General features: G+C 37.2%; 1 protein-coding gene across 5 annotated transcripts in view; it reads left to right on the top strand.

Moving 5' to 3' along the window:
- Positions 1 to 22,864, top strand: part of Znf280d (zinc finger protein 280D) — an 88,016-nt gene that overhangs the window by 43,126 nt on the left and 22,026 nt on the right. For 4 of the 5 annotated variants that reach the window (XM_051140536.1, XM_051140537.1, XM_051140539.1 and 1 more), the window contains exons 12-20: positions 867 to 1,024; positions 1,424 to 1,524; positions 2,997 to 3,143; positions 7,310 to 7,444; positions 9,196 to 9,503; positions 9,625 to 9,765; positions 16,517 to 16,579; positions 20,640 to 20,758; positions 20,906 to 20,942. In XM_051140536.1, coding sequence (XP_050996493.1) covers positions 867 to 1,024; positions 1,424 to 1,524; positions 2,997 to 3,143; positions 7,310 to 7,444; positions 9,196 to 9,503; positions 9,625 to 9,765; positions 16,517 to 16,579; positions 20,640 to 20,758; positions 20,906 to 20,942 — 1,209 coding nt within the window. Of the gene's footprint in view, positions 1 to 866; positions 1,025 to 1,423; positions 1,525 to 2,996; positions 3,144 to 7,309; positions 7,445 to 9,195; positions 9,504 to 9,624; positions 9,766 to 16,516; positions 16,580 to 20,639; positions 20,759 to 20,905; positions 20,943 to 21,533; positions 22,274 to 22,864 lie in introns of those variants that run through there. The other variant, XM_051140540.1, reaches the window with a different exon arrangement.

Here is a 22,864-nt window from a genome sequence, read left to right on the forward strand (position 1 = left end):
TACTTAATTAATTTGGCCAAAAGCTTCAGTGAGCTCTTTTAAATAGGTATTCCCATTTATACCACACCCTGCACTCAGGGTCACAGGAAGTCTTGTAGGGATGCTGCAATAGCCAAGTGCAGAAGTGGAGAATGGAGATTGCTTTGCAAAGGGCACAGTCTGTAAGTTAAAATGAACAGTTTATCTAGCAGTAAACAGTGTCACTAAGTGAAACGTTCTGGTAATTGTAGGCATTAAAACTGCTATTATATGCATTTAAAAACAAAGATACAGCCAGGCGGTGGTGGTGCACGCCTTTAATCCCAGCATTTGGGAGGCAGAGGCAGGAGGATCGCTGTGAGTTCAAGGCCAGCCTGGTCTACAGAGTGAGTCCAGGACAGTCAAGACTACTCAGAGGAACCCTGTCTCGAAAAAACAAAAATAAATAAATAAATAAATAAATAAATAAATAAGTAAGTAAGTAAATACAAAGATACAAGTAAAAATGCTAGTAGCTAGAATGTATCTTATATCTTCAGGGCATAAAGGGCTTCTCCGTGATGAGCTGCTCTTGCTGATAGGGCTCTCTTTCTTTAAGCATTACATTGACAGGGTATGTAAATGCTATGTTATGTTATTGTATATGCCTGTTACGTTATCTAAAAACAGCCATCTGAAACTAGGGACATTTAAAAACAAAGATGAAAAAGTGTCTACTTAGCCACTTCAAGTCATTGTTTAGAACTTGCACTTTCCTGGAGAAATTGAAGACTCCTATATTTTGAGTAATATCCATCTTTTTTAAAAGTGTGTCAAAAATATTGGTGAGATTTTCTTTGAGTTTTTTTATAACTTGAATCTTTGCACCTGTTGACAATCCTTTACAGGTTTATGAACCATATGAAGCATCATTTGGAACTTGAGAAGCAGAGCAGTGAGAGCTGGGAAAAGCACACCACTTGCCAGCACTGCTACCGCCAGTTCCCCACTCCCTTCCAGCTGCAGTGCCATATTGAGAGCACACACACACCTCATGAGTTCTCCAGTGAGTTACAGTGTATTTCAGTGTCAGATAGTCCTGGTTTTTGACTATTGAACCTTCGCCATCTTGAAAAGGCTGTTATAGAAACAAGACTTTGAACTTTGGGGGGGGAAATTGAAAATGCTGACTTAATCCAATAGCTTCAGTTTAAATCCCAGATGTGTGTCTTTGTATAGCTGCATGAATCCAGGCAGGCTATTTGTTACTGAGACAATAGGATAGCAGGCATGTCTTCATGGTAGTGCTAAAAGAGGAATTGCACAGAGTTACGTATATATATGTGACTACACTACCTCTACTACTGCCACTTTTGCTGATACACTTGTTGGGACTATTACCCAAAATGAGGCTTTATATTTAGGTATTAAAATTTTGTAATAACTTTTTTCCTCCCATTTATAGCCATTTGTAAAATCTGCGAGCTATCGTTTGAAACTGAACAGATTCTTTTACAACATATGAAAGATAATCATAAACCTGGTGAAATGCCATACATCTGCCAGGTACCTCCATGTTTTCCAGTTACTAACTGTGTGTTTGTTGTTTTGTGTTAAGATTTTTAGGTATTGGATAAATTGTTAGCAATTTTTTCTTTTAGTTAAGGGATCAAAAGTCAGTTCTCCCATTGTGACAAGTCAGTAATGACAGTAAGAGAGTGAATGGATGTCTGTGTTCTAATAAAACTTTAGGAACTTAATTTTGAATTTCATATCATTTTCATGTGTAGTGAACTATATTGATGGGCTTTTTTGCCATGGAGGTAAAAGTGGTAACTAAAATTAAAGTCCATTCTACTTAATTTACTAGTGTAAAGTCTCTTGGCATAACTCCTATGTTATATGAGGGGAAGACAGTGAACTAGATGTGGCCCGAGGCTGCTGTTTGCTTTCAATCACTAGAAAGCCAAAGAGCCCTAACCAAAATACAGATGTGGATTTGCCTTACCCAGAAAGAAAGAGTAGGTGGCCCTATGACCAGCGCACAGAGGCTTAGTTGTGCAGTGCTCTGTCAAGTGCTTTGGAACAAGGATTTCCTCAGAATTCGAAGGAATGGGAAAGAAAGAGAAAGGTGAATTGCCACTATCATAGTTTGGAGGTGATATTTATAATCTGACTGCGAGTTTTATGTAGAAATAAAGTATTTTATAGGACAGAAGGTCCCAGAGCTTTAAAATTCAAGACAGGATGGGGTGATAGAGAAATGATCCATTAAAAATGAGGGTACCTATTATTATATTTTGGAAGCAGTCTTTAGCTCTAAAGGGTCACCTTTTTCTGCATTCTGGTGTCTACATCAGTGAGCTTCTTTAAGCATAGGCATTAGAGCTGGATTGGTAGTGTACAATCTAAGAAATGATCCATCATTGTTATTCTGTAGTTGCAAATCAGTTACAAACTTTCCGTTTAAATATAACCTTTTTACCTCATGAAAAACTTTACCTACCAGGAAAGTGGGTCAGAGGGGAGGACATCCTATTGAGACTTTAGGTGTGAGAAACCTGGGAGAATGAGGAAATAGAAGGATCCAGAGGGTCCTGGAAAACTACAGGCGGGTCTGGGCCCTGGGGTCCTCCTCAAACTATGGCACCAGCCAAGGAAAATATAGGCAGTAAACTTCGAACCCCTACCCAGACTAGCTGATGGACAGGACATTCTCCACCGTTAAGTGGAGAAGGAGATCTGACTTTCACACAAACTCTGGTGCCCCATATTTGACCATGTCCCTTGGATGGGGACGCCTCGTGGCACTCAGAGGGAGGATAATAGGTCACCAAGAAGAGACTCGATACCCTATGAGCATATACAGGGGGAGGAGGTCCCCCTCAGTCACAGACATAGGGGAGGGGAGTAGGAGGGGAAGCGGGAGGGAGGGAGGAATGGGAGGATACAAGGGATGGGCTAACAACTGAGATGTAATTTGAATAAATTAATGATAAAAAAAGGAAAAAAAATAAATATAACCTTTTTATTTCTAGGTTTGCAGTTATAGATCATCAATATTTTCTGATGTAGAATCTCATTTTAGAACATCTCATGAAAACACTAAGAATTTGCTATGTCCATTCTGCCTCAAAGTTATTAAAATTGCCACACCCTATATGCATCATTACATGAAGCACCAGGTGAGGTTAATGATTCCTACCTTTTCATGTTACCTAATTATCACTCACAATATTACTTGTTCTTCAAAGGAAGTGAAGTTGTTCCACATCCAAATGGCTTAAAGTGTGTACTGAACCACTTGTAAAACTTGTTCCACTCTTGTCCTTTCTTCTTTTCTAGTGGCACTTGGTCTATAAGTAGTGACAGGTCTTACAGATGGCAAGAAGTAGGATGCTTGGGTTTGAGACAAAACAGAAGGCAAATGGAGTATGGGAAAGATTGGCCACTTCAGGGTCTCAGTAGACATGGGGAGGATTTTGAAGTACCCTCTTAAGGGGAGGTGGAAAAACGAGTTTGAACTGGGAAGGAATCAAGATAGAGAATTCTTAATCTTGTTTTCCTCTTTGTCTTGGGTTTTTCCCCATGTCCAGACCTCTGGTATTATGATAAGTCATGTTGTCATTACTGACCTACAGTAACGTTTCATAGTTAAGTGACAAAAGAAACAGTCTTCAGTCGATATTTGAGCTCTGCCAGAGCATAGCTTGTTTCCTGAATGACCTTTGCTAGCTTAGCTATGTCATTTCTGGAACTCGCTATTAGTTGAGTCCTTTCATGCAGTTTTGAGGTGATGCTATTGGTGCTTTTCCTGGAGCAATTAAATCATCCTTTAAACTGAAAATGTTGCTGCAGTACTGAAAGCTGTGTTTAGCAACAATCCTTTTTTGGAATCAGAAACCCATGTTTGCACTGGATCTGGTGAGTGTTGTCAGGTTTGCCAGCTCTCTGTATTTGTACTTCATTATGTCTGCACACCAGGTATTTCCCATTGTTACGTACTTATCTGTCAGGTTCTGTTATTTCAGTTCATGAGATTAACCTATGGAGTTTTTACTTTGGTTTGCTTTTTGTTTTTTCTGTGTAGCGTGGCTATGCTGGAACATTCTCTGTAGACTCAGCTGGCCTCAAATTCCCAGAGACCCACCTGCTTCTGCCTCCCAAGTGCTAGGATTAAAGATGTGCACCTGGCTAACGTGTATGTTTAATTGGTAGAGGACATAAAAGCAGAATTTTCCAATAAATTTATGTCAGTTGTATTGTGACTGTGATTTTACACATCTTTGCAAAGTTCTAGCAAGAGCTTCTATTCTAGAATCTTCTTAAAACATTGTTCTATTATTTCTTTTCATGGATTTTCCTCAAATTTTGTTACTGGTAAGTTTAGTAAATGCCAGGTTTACAAAACTAAAGAGTTTTGTCTTTTAAAATAGGATTTCTCAGAGCTTAAAAATATAGGATGTATCGTTTTGTAATTTACCTGGTCACCAGGCCCTTTATTTGAGGGATAGCTATTATTGAATCTTTATAAACAGATTTAGGAGAGTTTCGTCCTGCACATACCTATAGTGGGTGCAATCAGGATGTAATCAGAGTGTCATCTTTGGGTTTTTAAAAAAGAGAGTAGATATAAGGAAATCGCTTATTCATTATGAGGCTTTTAATCTTGCTTGCTCAAATAGTTTTAGAGTGAGATACAGACATAGGAATGAGTGATAATCAGGATGTATGGACCTTGTATAATAAGCCATAGTTTGTTTGGGTTTTTCAAGACAGGGCTTCCCTGTGTGGCCGTGGCTGTCCTGGACTCAACTTGTAGACTAGGCTGGCCTCGAACTCAGAGATCCCCCTGCTTCTGCTTCCCAGAGCACTAGGATTACAGGCACGCGCCACCATGCCCAACTAAGCTGTGTAATTTATTAAGTCTTCACAACTAGAGTTGTCTTAACTTGCCACAGGTTGTTGCTATTGTTGTTGTTGTTTGCTTGTTTGGAGTACATGTGGGATAGACAGCAGTAAATAGGGGACAGGCTGTTAATCAGAAGAATCAATAATCCTTCAGTGTATTTACAATGTATATTTATGGGAGACTGGAACGCATAACTTACGAAAGATGATAAAATTGAAACTGAGTGAGAGCAGTTGGTTCTCTGCTTTTAGTGTTTTGAGGACCTTAGATTTTTTTTTTTTTCTTGAAAAGATTGCATTATGTCAAGTAATAGTAATGTTTATAAATGTGTATGGGTGGTGTGCACACTCAGAGGCCAGAAGACGGCATTGTGAGTTCTTCTGTTGCTGTGCTTTTGCCTTTGAGGTGGGTAACTCCTTTAACCGAGGCTTTCTAGGCTACACAAGAAGCCAGCGAGCCCAGGGGATTCTTCTATCTTTGCCCCACTCAGAGCTGGGACTATAGGTTATGTGTGCAGGCTGTATTATAGTTGTCACCATGCCATTTCTCTAACCGCTATTACAGCTGATTTTAGCACTAACAACCCAGTTTATATCACTGTTGTTTTAGTTTTGGTTTTCTTGTTTTATGAGAGAAGATCTCGTGTAGCCTAGATTAGCCTTCAACTCTTCATCTTGTGAGAAGAATAGGAACAAAAGACACAAGAGGAAGAAAGTTTTTTATCATAGTGAAATCAGTGTCTTAGGCCAGTGTGGTTGTGCTGGTTGGATGTAAAACAAGAGGAAAGCGTGCTTGACAGGTTTTATTATATATTGTATATGGGGTGTCAGGGAGTAATCATTTTTGTCCTAAGCAGTTACATGAATGAATTTTCATAGTCTAAACTACAGGAAAGATTAAAGAAAGATCTAAATTGAGAGGGTGGATGTAGAGCAATAGTAATAATAATAGTAATAGTAATAGAGCTAGTACATGAGTAGAGCATATTTAAAGTTGTATCCTGAGTTATTAATGATTATAGAGAAAAACGTATCTGGGAAATCAACTCATTTGAACTGCCTTTCTTGCTGTTTAGTTTCTGATTCTTGGCCTTATTTTCTGTTTTAAATCTTCCTCTTTAAGAACACAATAAATAGATTGGTGTTGCAGGCATCTGTGGAAAAAAAATTTAATGTATCATGCTTCTAAAGTAATCTTAAGATGCAGCTGGAGCTATAAGATCTTACTATTACATATTGCTTTGAGCACTGTAACAGTTGTCTGGTTTTTAAAAATACTTTTTAAAATAATTAAAACCTTTTAAAAATGTTTATGGGTGTTTTACCTCTATCTAAGTCTGTATAATATGTGTGTACCTGGTGCCTATGGAGGCCAGAAAAGGGCTTCTGTTGGGTTCCCTGGAGCTAGAGTCACTATAGGAGTTTATTGAGTAATACTGCTTTTATTTACTTATTTTTAATGTCCCGTTAAATTTATTTGGTCCTAGAGGGGTCATTTTATCTACCTATAGACCAATGGGAAATAGCAAAATTTTTAAAATAACATTTAAAAATTATATGTATGTGTGTGGGTGTGCATACACGGTGAAAATTGAACTTGGGTCCTCTGGAAGAGCAGTATGAGCACTTAACTCCCAAGCCATCTCCCACCCCAAATAACATTTTCTTCTACATAAAAACATAGTATAACTGATGTTTACTGTATTAGGTCTTTAAATGCTTGCCATATAGCTAAAAGACTTCATATCATAATTGTTAGGACTCACTATGTAGGTAGGTCTTGCTCTCCTGGAACTCGCTCTGTAGACCAGAAGGATCTCAAACTCACAAAGGCCCACCTGCCTCTGTCTCCTTTGTGCTGAGATTAAAGGCACAGGCACCACATCTGACAGGATTCTTACTAAAACCTGTTTTTTTATTTTGTTTGTTTGTTTTTGTTGGCTTTTTCGAGACAGGGTTTCTCTGTGCAGCCTTGGCTGTCCTGGATTCATGCTGTAGACCAGGCTAGCCATGACTTAAAACCTGTTTATGCAACTTTTATAATCTTGTTTGTTCTAAAGATTTATTTCTTTTTATCTTACATGTATGGTTGTTTTGCATTCATGAGTGTCTGTGCACCAGTGCTGCCTGCAGAGGCCAGAAGAGGTTGTTGGGTACCCTGGAACTGGAGCTACAGACAGTTGTTAGCCACCATTTGAGTGCTGGCAATCCAACCCAGGTCCTCTGGATAGAAAGCTAAAGCTCTCAACCACTGACCATCTCTTCACTCCTCAGGACTTGCAAGTTTGATTACCACATAGCAGATAGTTTTGAGATCCAATACTAGTTTTTTAAAAATAATACGATTCTTTAATATTGTTTATTGTACTAAAGTATCATTAAAATTAAACTTAGAGCAGGATTTATGACTATAGAAATTATTTTTCCTCTTTTCTAATAGAAAAAGGGAATACATCGGTGCACCAAATGCAGATTGCAGTTTTTGACATGCAAAGAGAAAATGGATCATAAGACTCAACATCACCGAACATTTGTAAAGCCCAAGCAGCTAGAAGGACTGCCCCCTGGAACAAAAGTGCGTCCAAATGCATGGTGTTTTGTCATTTGTCTACAAGAACTAACTCCTGCCTAGTTTAATCTATGGAACAAGATGTGTTAGAAAATGGCTTCTGATTTTTATTGTCTAATTTTAGATTTTTGTTTTAATGCTTAGAAAGAAAACCATCTAAGCTTTGTTTGGAGTTCAGTGTTGGGTGTATCCCATCATTAAAATTGCCGTTAAATAAACTCCCTTGGCCAGTGGGTTATTTCATTATTATATGACTACTTGAGCTTTTCTAGTTAGTAGTATATGTATTAGTTTTAATAGCTGTACACTAAGGTGTTTTATGTCAGGAATCGTATCTTTAATTTATCTTGTATCTCCAGCGTCTTTTAGAGTGCCTAAATGCCACAGGTTTTCAGATGCTTGTTGAAGTTGTTATTTCTGAGTCTACTCTCAATGAAATAAATTCTGCTGCTGGACAGCATTGTGAGCAAACATTTGTCTGGCTGTAAATTGATGATTGTAATTTACTGTTCCCTTTTTGCCTTATATACATCTGTTTTCTCTGACTTCTTTATATACAGTCAGCTCTTGAATATTTGCTCCAGTGGAGGGAAAACAGAGGCATCGATAATCCAAAGTGAAACAGTCCCCAAAACATTTATATTTGCCTTTGGGTACTTACCTTTGAATGTGGGTATGTTTTTTATTTAAATTGATTAATAATATAAAGCCATGCTCTGGAGATTAGGGCAAGAGGAGCTAGCCAGCACCCTTCCCTGCCCTCATTCATCCCATGCTGGACTACACACGTAGAATGCCAACGGAAACAGTGCAGTCCTCCCTCACCTTTTCCCATATTAATAGTAATAACATTAATGATACTAAATGTTTTCTAGCAACTTAGAATGACCTGATTCTAAATGTACTTTTTATATATTCTATTACTTAATTCATAAGCAGTAATCATATATCTATCAATCAATCTATATATATATAGCTAGTATTACCCTATGTGATAGGTAGGAAAAACCTTAAGATTCAGTTATTTTTGCAAGATCATATAACTGGGAAGGCTGATTTAACTCCGGCTTTTTGACTCTTGGTCTAGTGTTTTTGTATATTCCACAAGCACTTGTGTTAATAGAACTTCATGATGGGCTGTTCCTCAGATGTGAGGAGAGTGTAGTCAAGTGATTAATGAACATGTTGGTAGGTGATTGCATTTTCATTGTCAAACCACAGATGTAACAATATGTTTCTAAACAGTAATTAATAAACCTTACTACTTGTTATAAAGACTTTTAAATGTTATATTCTCCTTATAGTATAGTGAATTGGAATAACCCTGTGTAAACGCTAGGCACTGTGCTCCAGAAAGAACCAGTCACTCCTGCTGTAGAGATTTGTTTGATACTAGTAACTTCAAAGGGTAATAGGCCTTTTTAGAAGTTTGTTTTTTTTTTTTTTCAGTCTTTATTACTTAAAATTTGGGCTCTGTGTTTGGGAATAACTTTTAGTTATATCAGAGCGTAAATATAAGTATGAAATGTGGCCTTAAATTCATATAATTTGTATTAATCTTATTTATTAATAATGTTAACATGCAACTGATTATGATATGAGTAGATAATTTAAGAGTCAAATTCATTTTATTGGTTGAATATTTAAAACAAAGATGACTACACCCAGTTTATCTGTGCTTTGAAAAATACTTAATATTCAGCTTACTTTATGTAGTGATTAATTTTTATAGTATGTATTTGTCATGATTTTTGTAGGTTACTATTCGAGCTTCAGTTGGACCTCTTCAGTCAGGATCTGCAGTTACACCTTCCATCAGTGCAAGCACTTCTATCCTCCAGCTCTCACCTCCAAGGACTGACAATATAACTGTTAAAAATCCCACGAAATTGAATATAAGTCCACCGAGTACAACTGTACACAATCCCAGTAAACCTAATGAAAGCAAGTCTAACGGAACTAAATCTAAAATCAGGTCAAAAGTCTCTAATATGCAGAAGAAACAAAGCACTTTGTCTAATAGTAATAAAAAAAGTAAAGTGAACACAGCATTGAGGAACTTAAGGTAATGCTTTACTTCTGATGCACAGGCCCAGGCTAATCTTACGTATAGCAGCATTCTATTTAGTAACATCCCTCTCTCTGACGATTTTTGTTTTTAAGTATTTTTTTTGTGTTTCCACAAGGTTACGTCGAGGAGTTCATGAGTGTATTGAGTGTTCTTCTGAAGTAAAGGATTTCGCAAACCATTTTCCTACATATGTCCACTGTAGTTTTTGCAGATACAACACTAGCTGTAGCAAAGCCTATGTAAATCATATGATGAGGTAAGATGAGTTCAGTCAGTGTTTTGCCTATTATAATTACAATTGGAGAAACTTTTGTTTTGAAAACAAATTGTCTGTATTAGGAGCCATATAGTGGTTTCTATTATAACAAAGTAAATCAAGAAATCACTGTATGAAAAGGTTAATTAAACCAATGAAATTAAGATAGATTTGTTAGAGGAGTAATTATTCTGTCGGATTTGTTTTACTCTCTAAAATGTTTGTAAGTGGTTATTTTCGAACATAAATTTAAATGTTTTAAAAATTAACTGACAAATCCATGCACTTTCATGACTGTCATTCTCTTCAAATCAAAGAGACTTGAGAACTTTCAGTGTTTCTGGGAACTTTATTGGGTTTGTTTCCTTTAGCCCCCATCTTTCTCTATAATCCATCTATTTGTCTATCTCTGAAGCTGTGTGCTTACAACTGTTCGTGATGCCACTGTTGGAATTCTTTCCAATAATGCATTCATTCTGTACTGGGTACCCGTCCTTTGTTCTATGATAGATTAATTCTCACGAGCCTCATCTGGATATTATTTTTACTGTTATTTTTGTTGTTATTGGTCTCATTAACACGTTATTCTTCCAGGGTAGATGTTTAAAAAATATATTTCAAGATTTTGTTTCTGTTTATGTGTAGGTGTGTATCTGTGTGAGTGTATGTCACATTTATATGGGTGCCTGTGGGTGATGGGAACTGATCCTGGTCCTCTGAAGAGAAACAAGCACAGTATATTGTTATTTTTAAAAAATAGTCATAATAGCTGGGCAGTGGTGATGCACCTTTTTAATCTCAGCACTCAGGAGGCAGAGGCAGGTGGATCTCTGAGTTCAAGGCCAGCCTGGTGTACAAAGTGAGTCCAGGACAGCCAAGGCTGTTACATAGAGAAATCTTGTCTTGAAAAACAAACAAAAGTCATACTTGTTTCCATTTAAATAAACCTGATATGTGACCTCATCAGATGATGCTGTTCAGTTTGTTTTTAATAGAATTCATGTGTAACTGAGTTTCTTTTAGGTCATAGCCTGACTTTCATGTTGTTTTTTGATTATTGGCAGATACTGCCTTCAAAAGTCATCCCACCTTTCTAGGTAGCTTCAGTACTTTTCCCAATTTTCTGTTTTTGGTGATCCACGTGGCTTCCTGGTACCCTGCCATATGCGGCCCCGGCACCTACATCAATGTTTAAGTCCCATTTCTTACCCTATAGGACCATTTGAATACCTACCTATGCTTCATTCCTTTGAATTCCCATTAGTCTATGATGTTCAGCATCTATTAAGCTCTACTGTCGCTGTATTTCAGGGTCATTGTTTTCTATCCTATTTTGTTTTCTCACTTACTGTTTAGTTATGCTTACTTGGGCAGAAAAGCCAACATAAGATTGGAACCTTTTCTCCTTTCCCCCCTTTTTAGATTATGTTCAGTTCTAAAATGTATGTGAGACTCATAACAGTCTCACTTTATTATATAAAATTTTAATTAGTGCATGTGTACATGTGTGCATGCATGTACATGTGTACCCAGAGAGATTTACTATGAGAAAGGGCATAGTGATACAGTCAATCTTTCTATTTTTGTTCAGGATTATTTGTCTGAGATTATTTGTGCTTCAAAACGTATCTTAACATTTTTTTTTTCTGTTTCTCTGAATAATGGTATTGGAATTTTTCTTGGAATTGCATTGAATCTGTATATTGCTATTGGTAAAATAGCCATTTCACAATATTAATTTTTTTCAATTTATTAGCATGGAAAGCCTTTCCATCTTCAGGTTTCTTCTTCAGTTTCTTCTGTTTTAAAGTTTTCATCAGAGAGGTCTTTCAGTCCTTTTGTTATGGTTATTCCAGAGATAGTTTTATTTGTTTCTTTAAGGCTACTAGGAAAATTATTTCCATGCCCAATTTCTTTCTTTCTCAGCATATTTCCATTCTTTTTTTAATTTAAGGCAGGTGTTTTACTGTGTAGCCCAGATGGGCTTTGAACTTAAAATTCTCTTGTCTCAGCCTTTTAGGTACTAGAATTACAGGTGTGTGTCACCACATCTGGTGTTTCTCCCTTTTTGTTAATATATAAAATTGTGGAATTTGTGTTTTAAATCTAGATAATATAAAGAGAGGCAATTAAATTATATTTATAGCCAGAGGTCAGATAACTTAGAAAGTTGTTATCAATAGTTTTATGGTGCAAATAGTAGACATACTTGAAAGCCATCAGAAAGACCTTGAAGTGATTTTATTTTATTTTTAAGATTTATTTATTTAATGTACATGAGTGCTTTATCTGAATTTATACCTGCATGCCAGAAGAGGGCATCAGATCTCATTATAGATGCTTATGAGCCACCATGTAGTTGCTGGGAATTGAACTCAGGACTTTGGAAGAACAGGCAGTGCTCTTAACCACTGAGCCACCTCTCCAGTCCCAGACTTTGAAGTAATTTTAATCTCACTTTTCTAATAGGTAACAAAGCAAAAATAATATTCTTATCTGAAGAAAAATAATTTTAAAATTTTTATTTTTAATGTAGTATTTGATTCATGAATTTTATGAGTCAAAGTCTTAGACTCGGTCTACAAAGGAAACAATTATGTATGCAAATTTTGCAAATATTTTTGAGTCTTAACTTCTTGATTAAAAAACTATTTTCATGATATTGTCATACACATACGTCGAAATTCTTGACTAATAATTCCACTCAAGCCGGGTGGTGGTGGCTCACGCCTTTAATACCATCACTCAGGAGGCAGAGACAGGTGGATCGGTGTGAGTTCAAGGCCAGCCTGGTCTACAAAGCAAGTCTAGGACAGCCAAGGCTACATAGAGAGACCCTGTCTCGAAAAACGAAAAAAAAAAAAAAAAAAATCTACTCAGGTTGAAAAAATACATTTAAAAATCCTCTGAGAATAAGAAATCTTTGGAGAATTGTGGGGAGCCGTGCTAAGTTCTGCCATGTCAGAAATCTCATGCTTAGGCTGCACCCTGTGACCTTCCAGTTGCTGAGACATGAGCTGTGTTAGAAAGGACAGAAGGCACAGGCTATAATTTCGTGCCCTGTCATCCCCACCAAGGATACTCCATGCTGTAGATTACTGTTAATTCTAAAGAGATTATATCGAATGTGAATCTAGCTGCATCCTACTCACTAGGAGTCTAGGGAAGGCTAGCATGACATTGTAACTTGCTCAGTCATCTCAAATCACTGATCTCCTAGTTAAGGCATAAACAATATTAGTAAAGCAATGGCAAAAACAATAGTAGATATGAGAATAACAGAATTATAACAGAGATTTTATCACTCAACAGCACACCACAAGTCCCTTTTCAGTTCTCCATAGTTCTGCAGATGAAACTGACCCTAACAATTAGGGTGGAAAAATACTTATAAAGCTTAAAATCTGGGTTTCCAGAAGGAAAATATTCCAGAGGAGTCCCTGCAAAGCACCGACTCCAAAGTTGAGTCAGGTTCTTAAGGAGGATGCCTCATAGGTACCAGAACACTTGAGTCCTCCTTTCCTCCTCAAACACAGGGAAATAAGACAGTGAGTGTTGTTGACATACGTTATCCCAGGAAGTAGGTTGAAGAAGAGGAGGATCAGGATTAAGTGTCCAATGAAGCTTCACCTCCAACCTCAGGATCATGCCAGCATCCACTTGACGCACAAGCCTCTCAGGCAGCCAGCGTGCAGTGTCATGTTCCTGTGAGGAAACACAGAGCCTCGACGCCATATTAATACAGGGTTGGGTCCATTCCACTGTCCAGTTAAAGAATCCTTCCACTTCACTCTAGAGAAGGATGACTGAGTATTGCTGTGCCAGAATTGATCAGCTGCAGAATTTCCTTTGGCATCAAGCAGTAAAAAATTTAAAATAAAGAGAACATGACCCAAAGCATTTTTAGGTGATTGAGGGTAAAGTTCCCCCTTCTTTACTTTTTGTAAATAGGTTTTTATGGTGGAATGAGCTCGTTCCACCATACCTTGTCCTTGAGGATTATAAAGGATACCTGTAATATGCTTTATGGAAAAAGAGTCACAAAATTTTGAAAAACTTTGCTGACATACCCTGATCCATTATCTGTCTTGATAGTCTTAGGCACACCAGTGTAAGAAAAGGCAGACAGACAGTGAGCAATCACATTTTTTGTGGCTTATTCGGACTGGAGAGAAGCAATTAAATATCCAGAATATGTATCTATTAGACACACGAACATATTTTAACTTACCAAATTCAGGTATATGAGTAACATCCATTTGCCAAAGTTGGTTAGGGACCAGTCCTCTGGGATTAACTCCCAGATGTGGTACAGAGAGAAACTAAGGACATGTAGAACATGCCTATGAGAGGGAAAATCGTTATCTGTATACCCACAAATTTGTGCACAAGCCAATGACCAATCATCTGTCTTAGCAAACAGCCAATTCTGCTGTTCCTTAGAATATGGTTCTTTACCAAAATACTTTCTTCCTTGCATTCGACCTATATAAATCAACTTTGCAACAGCCAAATAATAAGGCACTATTACTTTATTGGAAGAAGATGGCAAACGTTCCCACGTAATAGGAGCACCTTGCCAGAACACCGCGCTAGGCGTGGCCTGAGTGGCCAAGACAATATACCCTAGAGACTTGTCATAATCTATGTAGGTTATGGATTGATGGGAGACAGCCTCTTCCACTAACGCCAAGGCTTTCCTAGCTTCAGCTGTAAGCTCCCAGGGTGAATTTGGAGAGGAATCTCCTTGTAAGATTTTGAATAAGGGCTGCAAATCTCCAGGTGTTAATTTTAAATAAAGTCTAAACTAATTCATATCACCAAACATATTTTGAAAATAATTTAAAGTCTTTAAATGATCCACTCTCAATATGATTATTTGGTGTTTTATCTGAGAAGGAAAAAGCTAAAATCCCAAATACGAATATGGGTCAACCTTTTGAACTTTCTCAGGAGCTATTTACAGACCAGACTAAGATAATTGGGTCTCTATAAAAGCATAACACAAAAGCACATGTCCATCCTTTCCAGCAATAAGTATATCATCCAAGTAATGAATGATATATAAATCAGTATTTTTTCTCTAACCTTTTGTAAAGCTGTAGCTACAAATTTCTGACATAGGGTGGGGCTGTTAGCCATTCCCTGAGGCAAAACCCGCCAATGATATCTCTTCATTGGCTCCTTAAAATTCACAGAAGGCACACTGAAAGCAAAGCGATGGCAATCTTTTGGGTGCAAGGGAATAGCCGGTTATGGTGGTGCACACCGGTAGGATTTGCTGAAGGAGGCGGAGGCAGGAGGATCATGAGTTCGAGGCCAGCCTAAGCACGGGGTTTCTGACATGGCAGAATTTAGCATGGCTCCCCACAGAGAATATTTTCTAAGTTTGCAACAAGCCAGAATATTTATTTCTCTGCATATGCAACTTGTGTTAGATATAACTGTTCGCTTGGGCTTCTGCATTATAATCACTGACAAGGTTTGTTAAAGCCTCACTGGCAGAGATTAATTCAATAGGTTTGTGAGTAACTTGTGACTTGACATTTCTAAGAGGGTACTCAGGAAATTCTGGTGCTATTGTGTGTGGCTTCCCTTTTAGAAATAGCTGTGCTAAACCAGCCCTGGTTTTCTAGTACAAGACAAAGTTCAAAGGGCATTTAAACCTATGATCATATGGCTAACCTATGATCATATTGCTGTTCTGTGCTGAGGGGAGGCACTGTTTTAACTATGGAGTCCTTATTTACATTTTGTTTTTAAACTGCTGCTGCTAATCTTAAAGTGGTGGTATATTTGAAATGTTTGAAATATTTTACTTTAAAATATAAACAAGTTCAAGTAATAATTACTTCTGTATCATATGAATCATCTTGAAATTCATCTATGCAAGCATGCTAAGACTAAAAAGTGGTCAATTATTAATGGTAACCATTCATATTATAGTGAAAATATATCATTAGCAGAAATTCAAATTTGTTTTTAATGTTTAATAGGTAAAAATTTAATCTTCTGTACTTTTTAATGTAACAGTGAGGTGTTGCTTGTGAATATGCTTAGGGAAATACATGCCAATAGAGAAAATAAAAAGATATACCCAAAGGACTGTTAAATTAAGAGCACCAACTGCTTTTTCAGAATACCAGGGTTCTGCTCCCAGTACCCATGTGTCAGTTTACAAACTCTGTAACTTCTGTTCCAAGTGATTCAATACCTTCTTCCAACCTCTGTGGGCATCAGGCACACACGGTGTACAGAAAGGCAAAATGCACATATGCCAAAAAAAGTTTAAAGCAAAACAGTATCAGGATATATTCACACATGGTGGTGCATACTGAGTTCCAGCTACTCGATGTAGGAGGCCTCCTTAGCCCACAAGTTTGAGACCCCAGCTAGAGGAGTGGTACATATAATAAACAGGACAGAGCAGGACAGTTGAGAGATTGCTCAGCGGTTAAGAGCGCTGGATGCTCTTCTTAATGATCCGGGTTTAAATCCCATCACTCACATGGCAGTTCACAACTCTCTATAATTTCAGTCCAGGGACCTAACACCCTCACCCAGACATACATAGAGGTAAAATACTGATGTAAATAAAATAAAATAATTTTTTAAAGAAAGAAATGAGAGCAGTAGTCTCATTGTGATATTTTGTTAAATATTGGAAACTTGAGTATAGACTTTTAAGTGTTTATAAAATCAGTGTGACTGCTATCCAGTAAAAGTATTATACTAATTTTTATCTTTCCAGCTTTCATAGTAACCATCCAACTAAAAGGTTTTGTATATTTAAGAAGCATTCAGAAAATCTCAGGTAAGTGATTTTTGCAAAATCTTTCTCTTGAACAATGACTTTAATTCATTTATTTTTCTTATGTGATAACTGTGTTAGGTTCAACTACACATACTGTGTATTACTTTTCCTGTTGATGTGACTGACACACACCTTAAGGAAGGAAGAGCGTAATGTGGCTCAGTTCAAGGGTATAGTGAGTGTGTTGTGGTTGGGCAGGCTGGTGCCTGTCACACAGTATTTGCAGGCAGGAAGCAGCCTGATGAACGCTGCCATCCCTTGCTTTCTCATTCTGTCCAGCCCCGACCTGTGGAATGTGTACCTACCTTTACATTGGCTCTTTCTCACTCCACTAACATAGAAACTCTCTCACAAGCATGCACTTGCAAGAAGTTTGTTTCTTAAACCCCATCAGATTAATCAGCAAGAGTATCTATTACACATGTCACATTCTTGTGTAGCATGTAACTTTTAGTATGTTCACTTGTGCATTAGTCATCATAGTATGTACACGTTTACATGCCTTAAATCCCATTTATTAGTAGCCATTCCCATTTCCTTTCAACTCTGCCCATCTCCAAGAACTATGAAAGTACAACTGTACTTTGCGTTAGCATAGACTAGCTAATTCTGGGTGTTATTTTGAATAAATGGGATGATATTCTGTGTGGTCCTTAGTGACTGCCTATCAAAGTCCATCCATGGTGAATAATACATCAACTTATTTAAATTGATGAGTAGCATTTTATTTTGCTTTATGGGCATATGGTAGTTGATCCATTTCATTAGTTTTCATGATGCTGCTATGAACACTAGTATAAGTTTCTGTTTTCATTATTGTTTACACCCATTTCTCTTTTGTGTGTAATTAGGACTAGGTTTATTGGGTTGATCTCTAACTACCTGTTAAACCTTTTGAGAAACTATTTTTCATCATAGTTCCACTATTTTATATACTCACTAGTACTATGTAGGAGTTACTGATTTCTGCATCTTTTCTAGCACTTGGTACTTGTGGGGGCAGTGTTCTAGACAGGGTTTCTCTATGTAGCCTTGCTTGTCCTGCAGATCGGCTGGCATTGAACTCACAGAGATCTGCCTGAATCTGCCTCCTAAGTGCTGGGATTCATGATGTGCACCACCACCGCCTGGTCACTTATTTTTTTATTATAGGCATTCTACACTTGATCTTAACCAAAAAGCCAAGAAGTGATATCACACACATTCTAATAGATACAAAATGTTTTGTTATTGTGGTTTGCTGTGACTTTAATTAACCCAAATGCCAGTGTCAGTGACTATATGTTAAAGAGTTGTGTTAATATCATTATATCAGAATTATGTTATAGTACTCATAGTAAATTCATTGTAGTAGGGCCAGATGGGGCCCAGATGAAATACATTTGCATTATAAAATAGGAACAAGGGACTGAAGAGATGGCTCAGAGGTTAAGAGCACTGGCTGCTCTTCCAGAGGTTCTGAGTTCAATTCCCAGCAACCACATGGTGGCTCACAACCATCTATAATGAGATCTGGTGCCCTCTTCTGGCCTGCAGGGGTACATGTAGGCAGAACAGTGTATGTGTAATATGTAATAAATAAATCTTTTTTAAAATGAGAACAAAAATAGAGCTTTCCAATATTTGAATATTGCAGCATCATGTAAGATAATGTAGGAAAGCAAATAATGCTGTAAGGTTTTTTATTTTATTTTATCTATTATTGTGTGTGTTTTTGCACGTGCACACACATGAACCCATGGTACAGCATGTATGTTGAGGTCAGAGAACAACATTGAGCAGTTGGTTCTCTACTTCTGTCCTGGGTTCCAGGGGTTGAACATAGACCAGGAGCTTTACACAGCAAATGCTTTACTTGCCGTAACTGTCTCATCAACCTCCTTCAGTTTTGAAGCAAATTTAAGCCACTGGAATGCTTTACATTAATATATAGTCTTCTTACTTTCCTTACTCAAACCCTGAAGGGGAGGTTGAGTTTAGCTGTGTATGAGGTGAGTTGTAGATGAATTAGTCATGTAGACTGGGTCTGTCAGGTAGTTAGGACTGATCTTGTAAGGATATGAATTAATGCACTGAATACGGGCTTTATTTCAAACCAAATTCTGACTTTTATAAGCTTTGTCTTTGGTAGACTATTAAGCAAATTCTAGCTAAAGCAATAGTAATTATAGCATCTACTTTAAGTTGTAAGGTTTAAATGAGATGATATGTTTGAAACCAGCTATATACAGAGTTAGTACTCTACAGCTGACGTCACTGAAGTGCTTAACACTAAATATTTTAAGAAAGCAGATAGTCAGAGACTGGTTGGAGCCTCAGTGTCAGATGAAATGACACTTTAAAAAGACCAGCGAGGAGGAACTAATTGGGGAATTTTTTATTGTTTTACTGGTGCAGCCTCCAGGTGGAAATCCATGGTATGTTAGATGTTAAAGGCAGATGGTGTGAGATAAACTATTTTCACGTTTAAAAAATTAGTATTTTATTCTGTGTATGGATGTTTTGCCCTCTGTATGTCTATGCACCATGTTCATGCCTGGTGCTTGCAAAGGCCAGAAGATGCTGTCTGCTCCTCTGAAACTGGTTTTACAGATGTTCCTAAGCCTCCGTATAGGTGTAGGGAATTGAATCCAGGTCCTCCAAGGGTAGCCAATACTCTTAACTGAGCTCTCTTTCCTCTCCTAGTTTCACTTTTTAAAAAAACTTTAAATTAATTTCTTTCTTTCTTTCCTCCTCCTCCTCTTCTCTTCCTCCTTTTTCCCCCCTTCCATGATAGGGTTTCTCTGTGTAACTGTGGCTGTCCTATAACTTACTCTGTAGACCAGGCTGTCCTCAAATTCAGATCTGCCTGCCTCTGTCTCCTGAGTGCTTGGCTCAGTGGAGTGTACCACCATGCCTGGCTAATTTCACATAGTTATTATAAAACAGTATGCTGTGATGCACTTCAAGCATGCATGCTTTGTTGTTAAACTGACAGATTCTAAAAATCTTACAGTCCCCTCAAAGCATACTTTCATCCAGAACTAATAAGAGAAACAAAGAACCAACTTCACTCTTGTCCAGTTTGACCTATGGAGTATTGCCTTGCTTTCTGTTGGCCTGGCTTTTACTTTTTCTTCAGCATACCAACTTTCTTTATTAAAGACCTGAATGTAACACTTCAAACCTTTACACTTTCATAATCAAGAAATTTGATTATAAATAAAAAAATGTGTAATTATATATTTCATTTAAGAACTGCAGCAGTCAAGCTTTGTCAAAGAGTAGTTTATCCTCAGCAAACAGTCAGGTGGGCTAGTTAATGGTGCTGTCTGCGATGATGAGATAGTCAGGTGTGTGTGCTCCAGTATCTTATTACTACTTTATGTAATTCAGTATTAAGTGAAGATAGCACCAATTGTGGTGAGAGCCTTAACAACATAGCATGCACTTGATGATGACTGTCATATGAGTCATCTTTAGAGCTTTTATGTTGTTCTCCCAGCTTTATCTTTGGTTAAATGAAATCCTAAATTTTAAATTGCACTGAAACATGGACTACAATTGTTTTTTGTTCACCATTATATTCATAACACCTAGTGGTATGGGATATAAAGAGAGCTTTATTCAATATATATTAAGTGAATGAATGCTATATACTCACTTTTGATGGCAGAGGAACAGTGTGGCTTACTTATATTAGTGCAAGCTCATAGCAGAGCCAAGACTACCTGTCAGTATTGGACACCTAGTTTCTCAGCTGGTACAAAAGGTGAATATTCTTAAAACGTAATTACTTTGGGGGGAGTAGGTTGTACTGGGAATGAACTCAAGACTTCCAGCACTGTGCTCTACTACTATGCATTTTCCCTACCCTTGAAACATGAATGCTTAATATATGTAAACAACATCATAATTTGGACATGGCTATTCCATTTTAAAGGTTATATCAAATTTATGTAACAGAGTGGTAAGTTATCACACACACACACACACAAAACTAGAAAAGTAGTATTGAACCTGTGTATAGTTTAATAAAAAATAAAAACCTTTTATTTTATTGCTATTTCTTTTTTAATAGGGGCATTTCTCTAGTGTGCCTTAATTGTGATTTCCTAACTGATGTTTCTGGCTTAGATAATATGGCTACACACTTAAATCAACATGAAACTCATACTTGCCGTGTTCTAATAGAGAAAGGTATGTATCCATAACTACCATCTCAGATATTTTATATTTATCATTATTTTTGGTCAGCCAAAATGTGGGCTCTTTACTGAGACATTTCATGTCACTCATTGTTGTTCATATACTTTTGTAAATGTGACACTTTTCTTCTGATTTCAGTTTCTGTGTGTATCCCAACTTCTGAACGTCTTTCTCAGTAAGTGTAATTTTTATTAAGCATGTTTTTCTTTGGTGGATATTAACATGATTGCATTCTTAAGTGTGCCTTTAATAGGAGTGAAAAAAATACTGAAGTCTTCTGTTTTTATTTTTAAGCTGCTTGTTGAAATAGGTTCCTCCTGCTCTATGGAGCTCATGACCTGGTGCGAGAGAAGTTGGAATTTCCTAAGTTCAAAGTTCTGAGATGTTTGTTACACAAAGACAGTTACACAAGTCCATACCGCCAGCTCATTACTCAGCTCTCTTCAGCTTCCGCATGTGTCTAGACTCTTGTTCTGCCTTACCTTTGTGTCAGATTCACATATCATAACATACCTTCCCCCTCCCCCACCAGTTGGCTCTCTAAAAATAACTTTTATTATTGTGGTCTTTTCTTTGCTTAAAATAGTTTTGTGTTTTCTCTGCTCTACTTGCCTCCAGAGTAATGCATTCCAAATAATATAGCTGTTTATCTTTTTGTTTGTTTTTGTCTGCTTTTTTCATACCTTATGCCTTGTGTTTTTAGGCCAGATGGTTATCTTTTTCCTCATTCATTGTCTGTCATTGTGCTATTTTTCTTATTTTTCAGATGCAGAAGCAGCCCAGAGATTTCAAAACATATCCAGGGTGTACCTGGACAGTGTCCCCTTCGATGGACACAAGTGCTGCCTGCTCTCTCTTTCCCAGGAATGAGAGTGAACTGACTGTGGGACCTGCTCTAGGTTCTGCCCTCCCACCAGGCTGAGGCTGATTTGGCCAGAGACAGCCTCAAGGCCCACCAAATTAATTATGGCTCCCATTGGTGGCTTTGGCTCTTAATCTTAAGCTTATGGGCCAATTGTGAGCAAGAAAAGCCCATCAAATCAATGCTTTGATACCCAAATTAAAATTAAGTCATTTTGGCTGCTACTCTTTTATGTTCCTCTAGCACAAAGGCAGTCTGGGACATGCAGACACCCTGGTTGCTGGGAGATAATGGCTTTGTCTAGTCTTCAGACAAGAGTTCTTATTAACATGTTCTAAAATTGCTGTTATTTTTACTGTCATTGAAAATATATTGTCCCATATCAACTATAATTTTAATAAGATTCTCAGATTTTACTTTCAATTTTTAAGTTAATTCTGTTAGCTTGATCTTCTGTTCTCTGAATTTATTGATGTTTTTCTATTCTCTAAAACTTTAATGTTCTTTTCACTTTGTCAAGAATTTCAAAAGTTCATGTAGGCTGCCTGTCTGTAGCTTTTAAATTTTGGTTTTGCGTAGACAATTATGTCCTCTGTCTCTATTTGAGGGTTATTAAGCCAAGGAATTGTAAGTTTTAAGGTATAACAAACTGGTCCAACTTCTTGAAGATTGAAAAAAAAACAAATTTTAAAGTAACGTTTAATTGGCATGTAATCTCTACTGAGTCACTAATATCATTCCTTTGGGTAAAAGTAATATTTAATATACAGTGTAGCCAATAATACACAAGCTTCTTCCTACTTGCACATTAAACTTGTCACTTTTTATGTTAGCTACATTGAGTATCAATTTTATTTTGATCTATTATTTTAAAAGTTCATGTATTTGTCTCAAAATTATTTTCTAATGGATAATCTCATATAAAATTAATTTTTATTCTGCAGATAGGAGCATTGCTTAGCTGCTGTTTGAAGTGTGGTTGATGGACATGTCTACTGAGAGTACATCCGCTTAGTACATCTGTGCTCCCCTCAGTTTGGAGACAAACAAGTGCTTTTTATGATCTTAACAGTCAGGATCAGCAGGTTCTGAAATTATAGTTTAAGCCGATTTTTGTATCTTAAAACTATATATTTACCCACCCCAATATCAACTTCATTTGTGCTTTTTGGAGGAGAGATTAAAACCACTTTCTGATAACTACTGCTTGTCTTATTGTGTTCCTTGCAATTAGC

The sequence above is a fragment of the Acomys russatus genome, chromosome 32, assembly GCF_903995435.1.
Source record: "Acomys russatus chromosome 32, mAcoRus1.1, whole genome shotgun sequence".
Classification (NCBI taxonomy): Eukaryota; Metazoa; Chordata; class Mammalia; order Rodentia; family Muridae; genus Acomys; species Acomys russatus.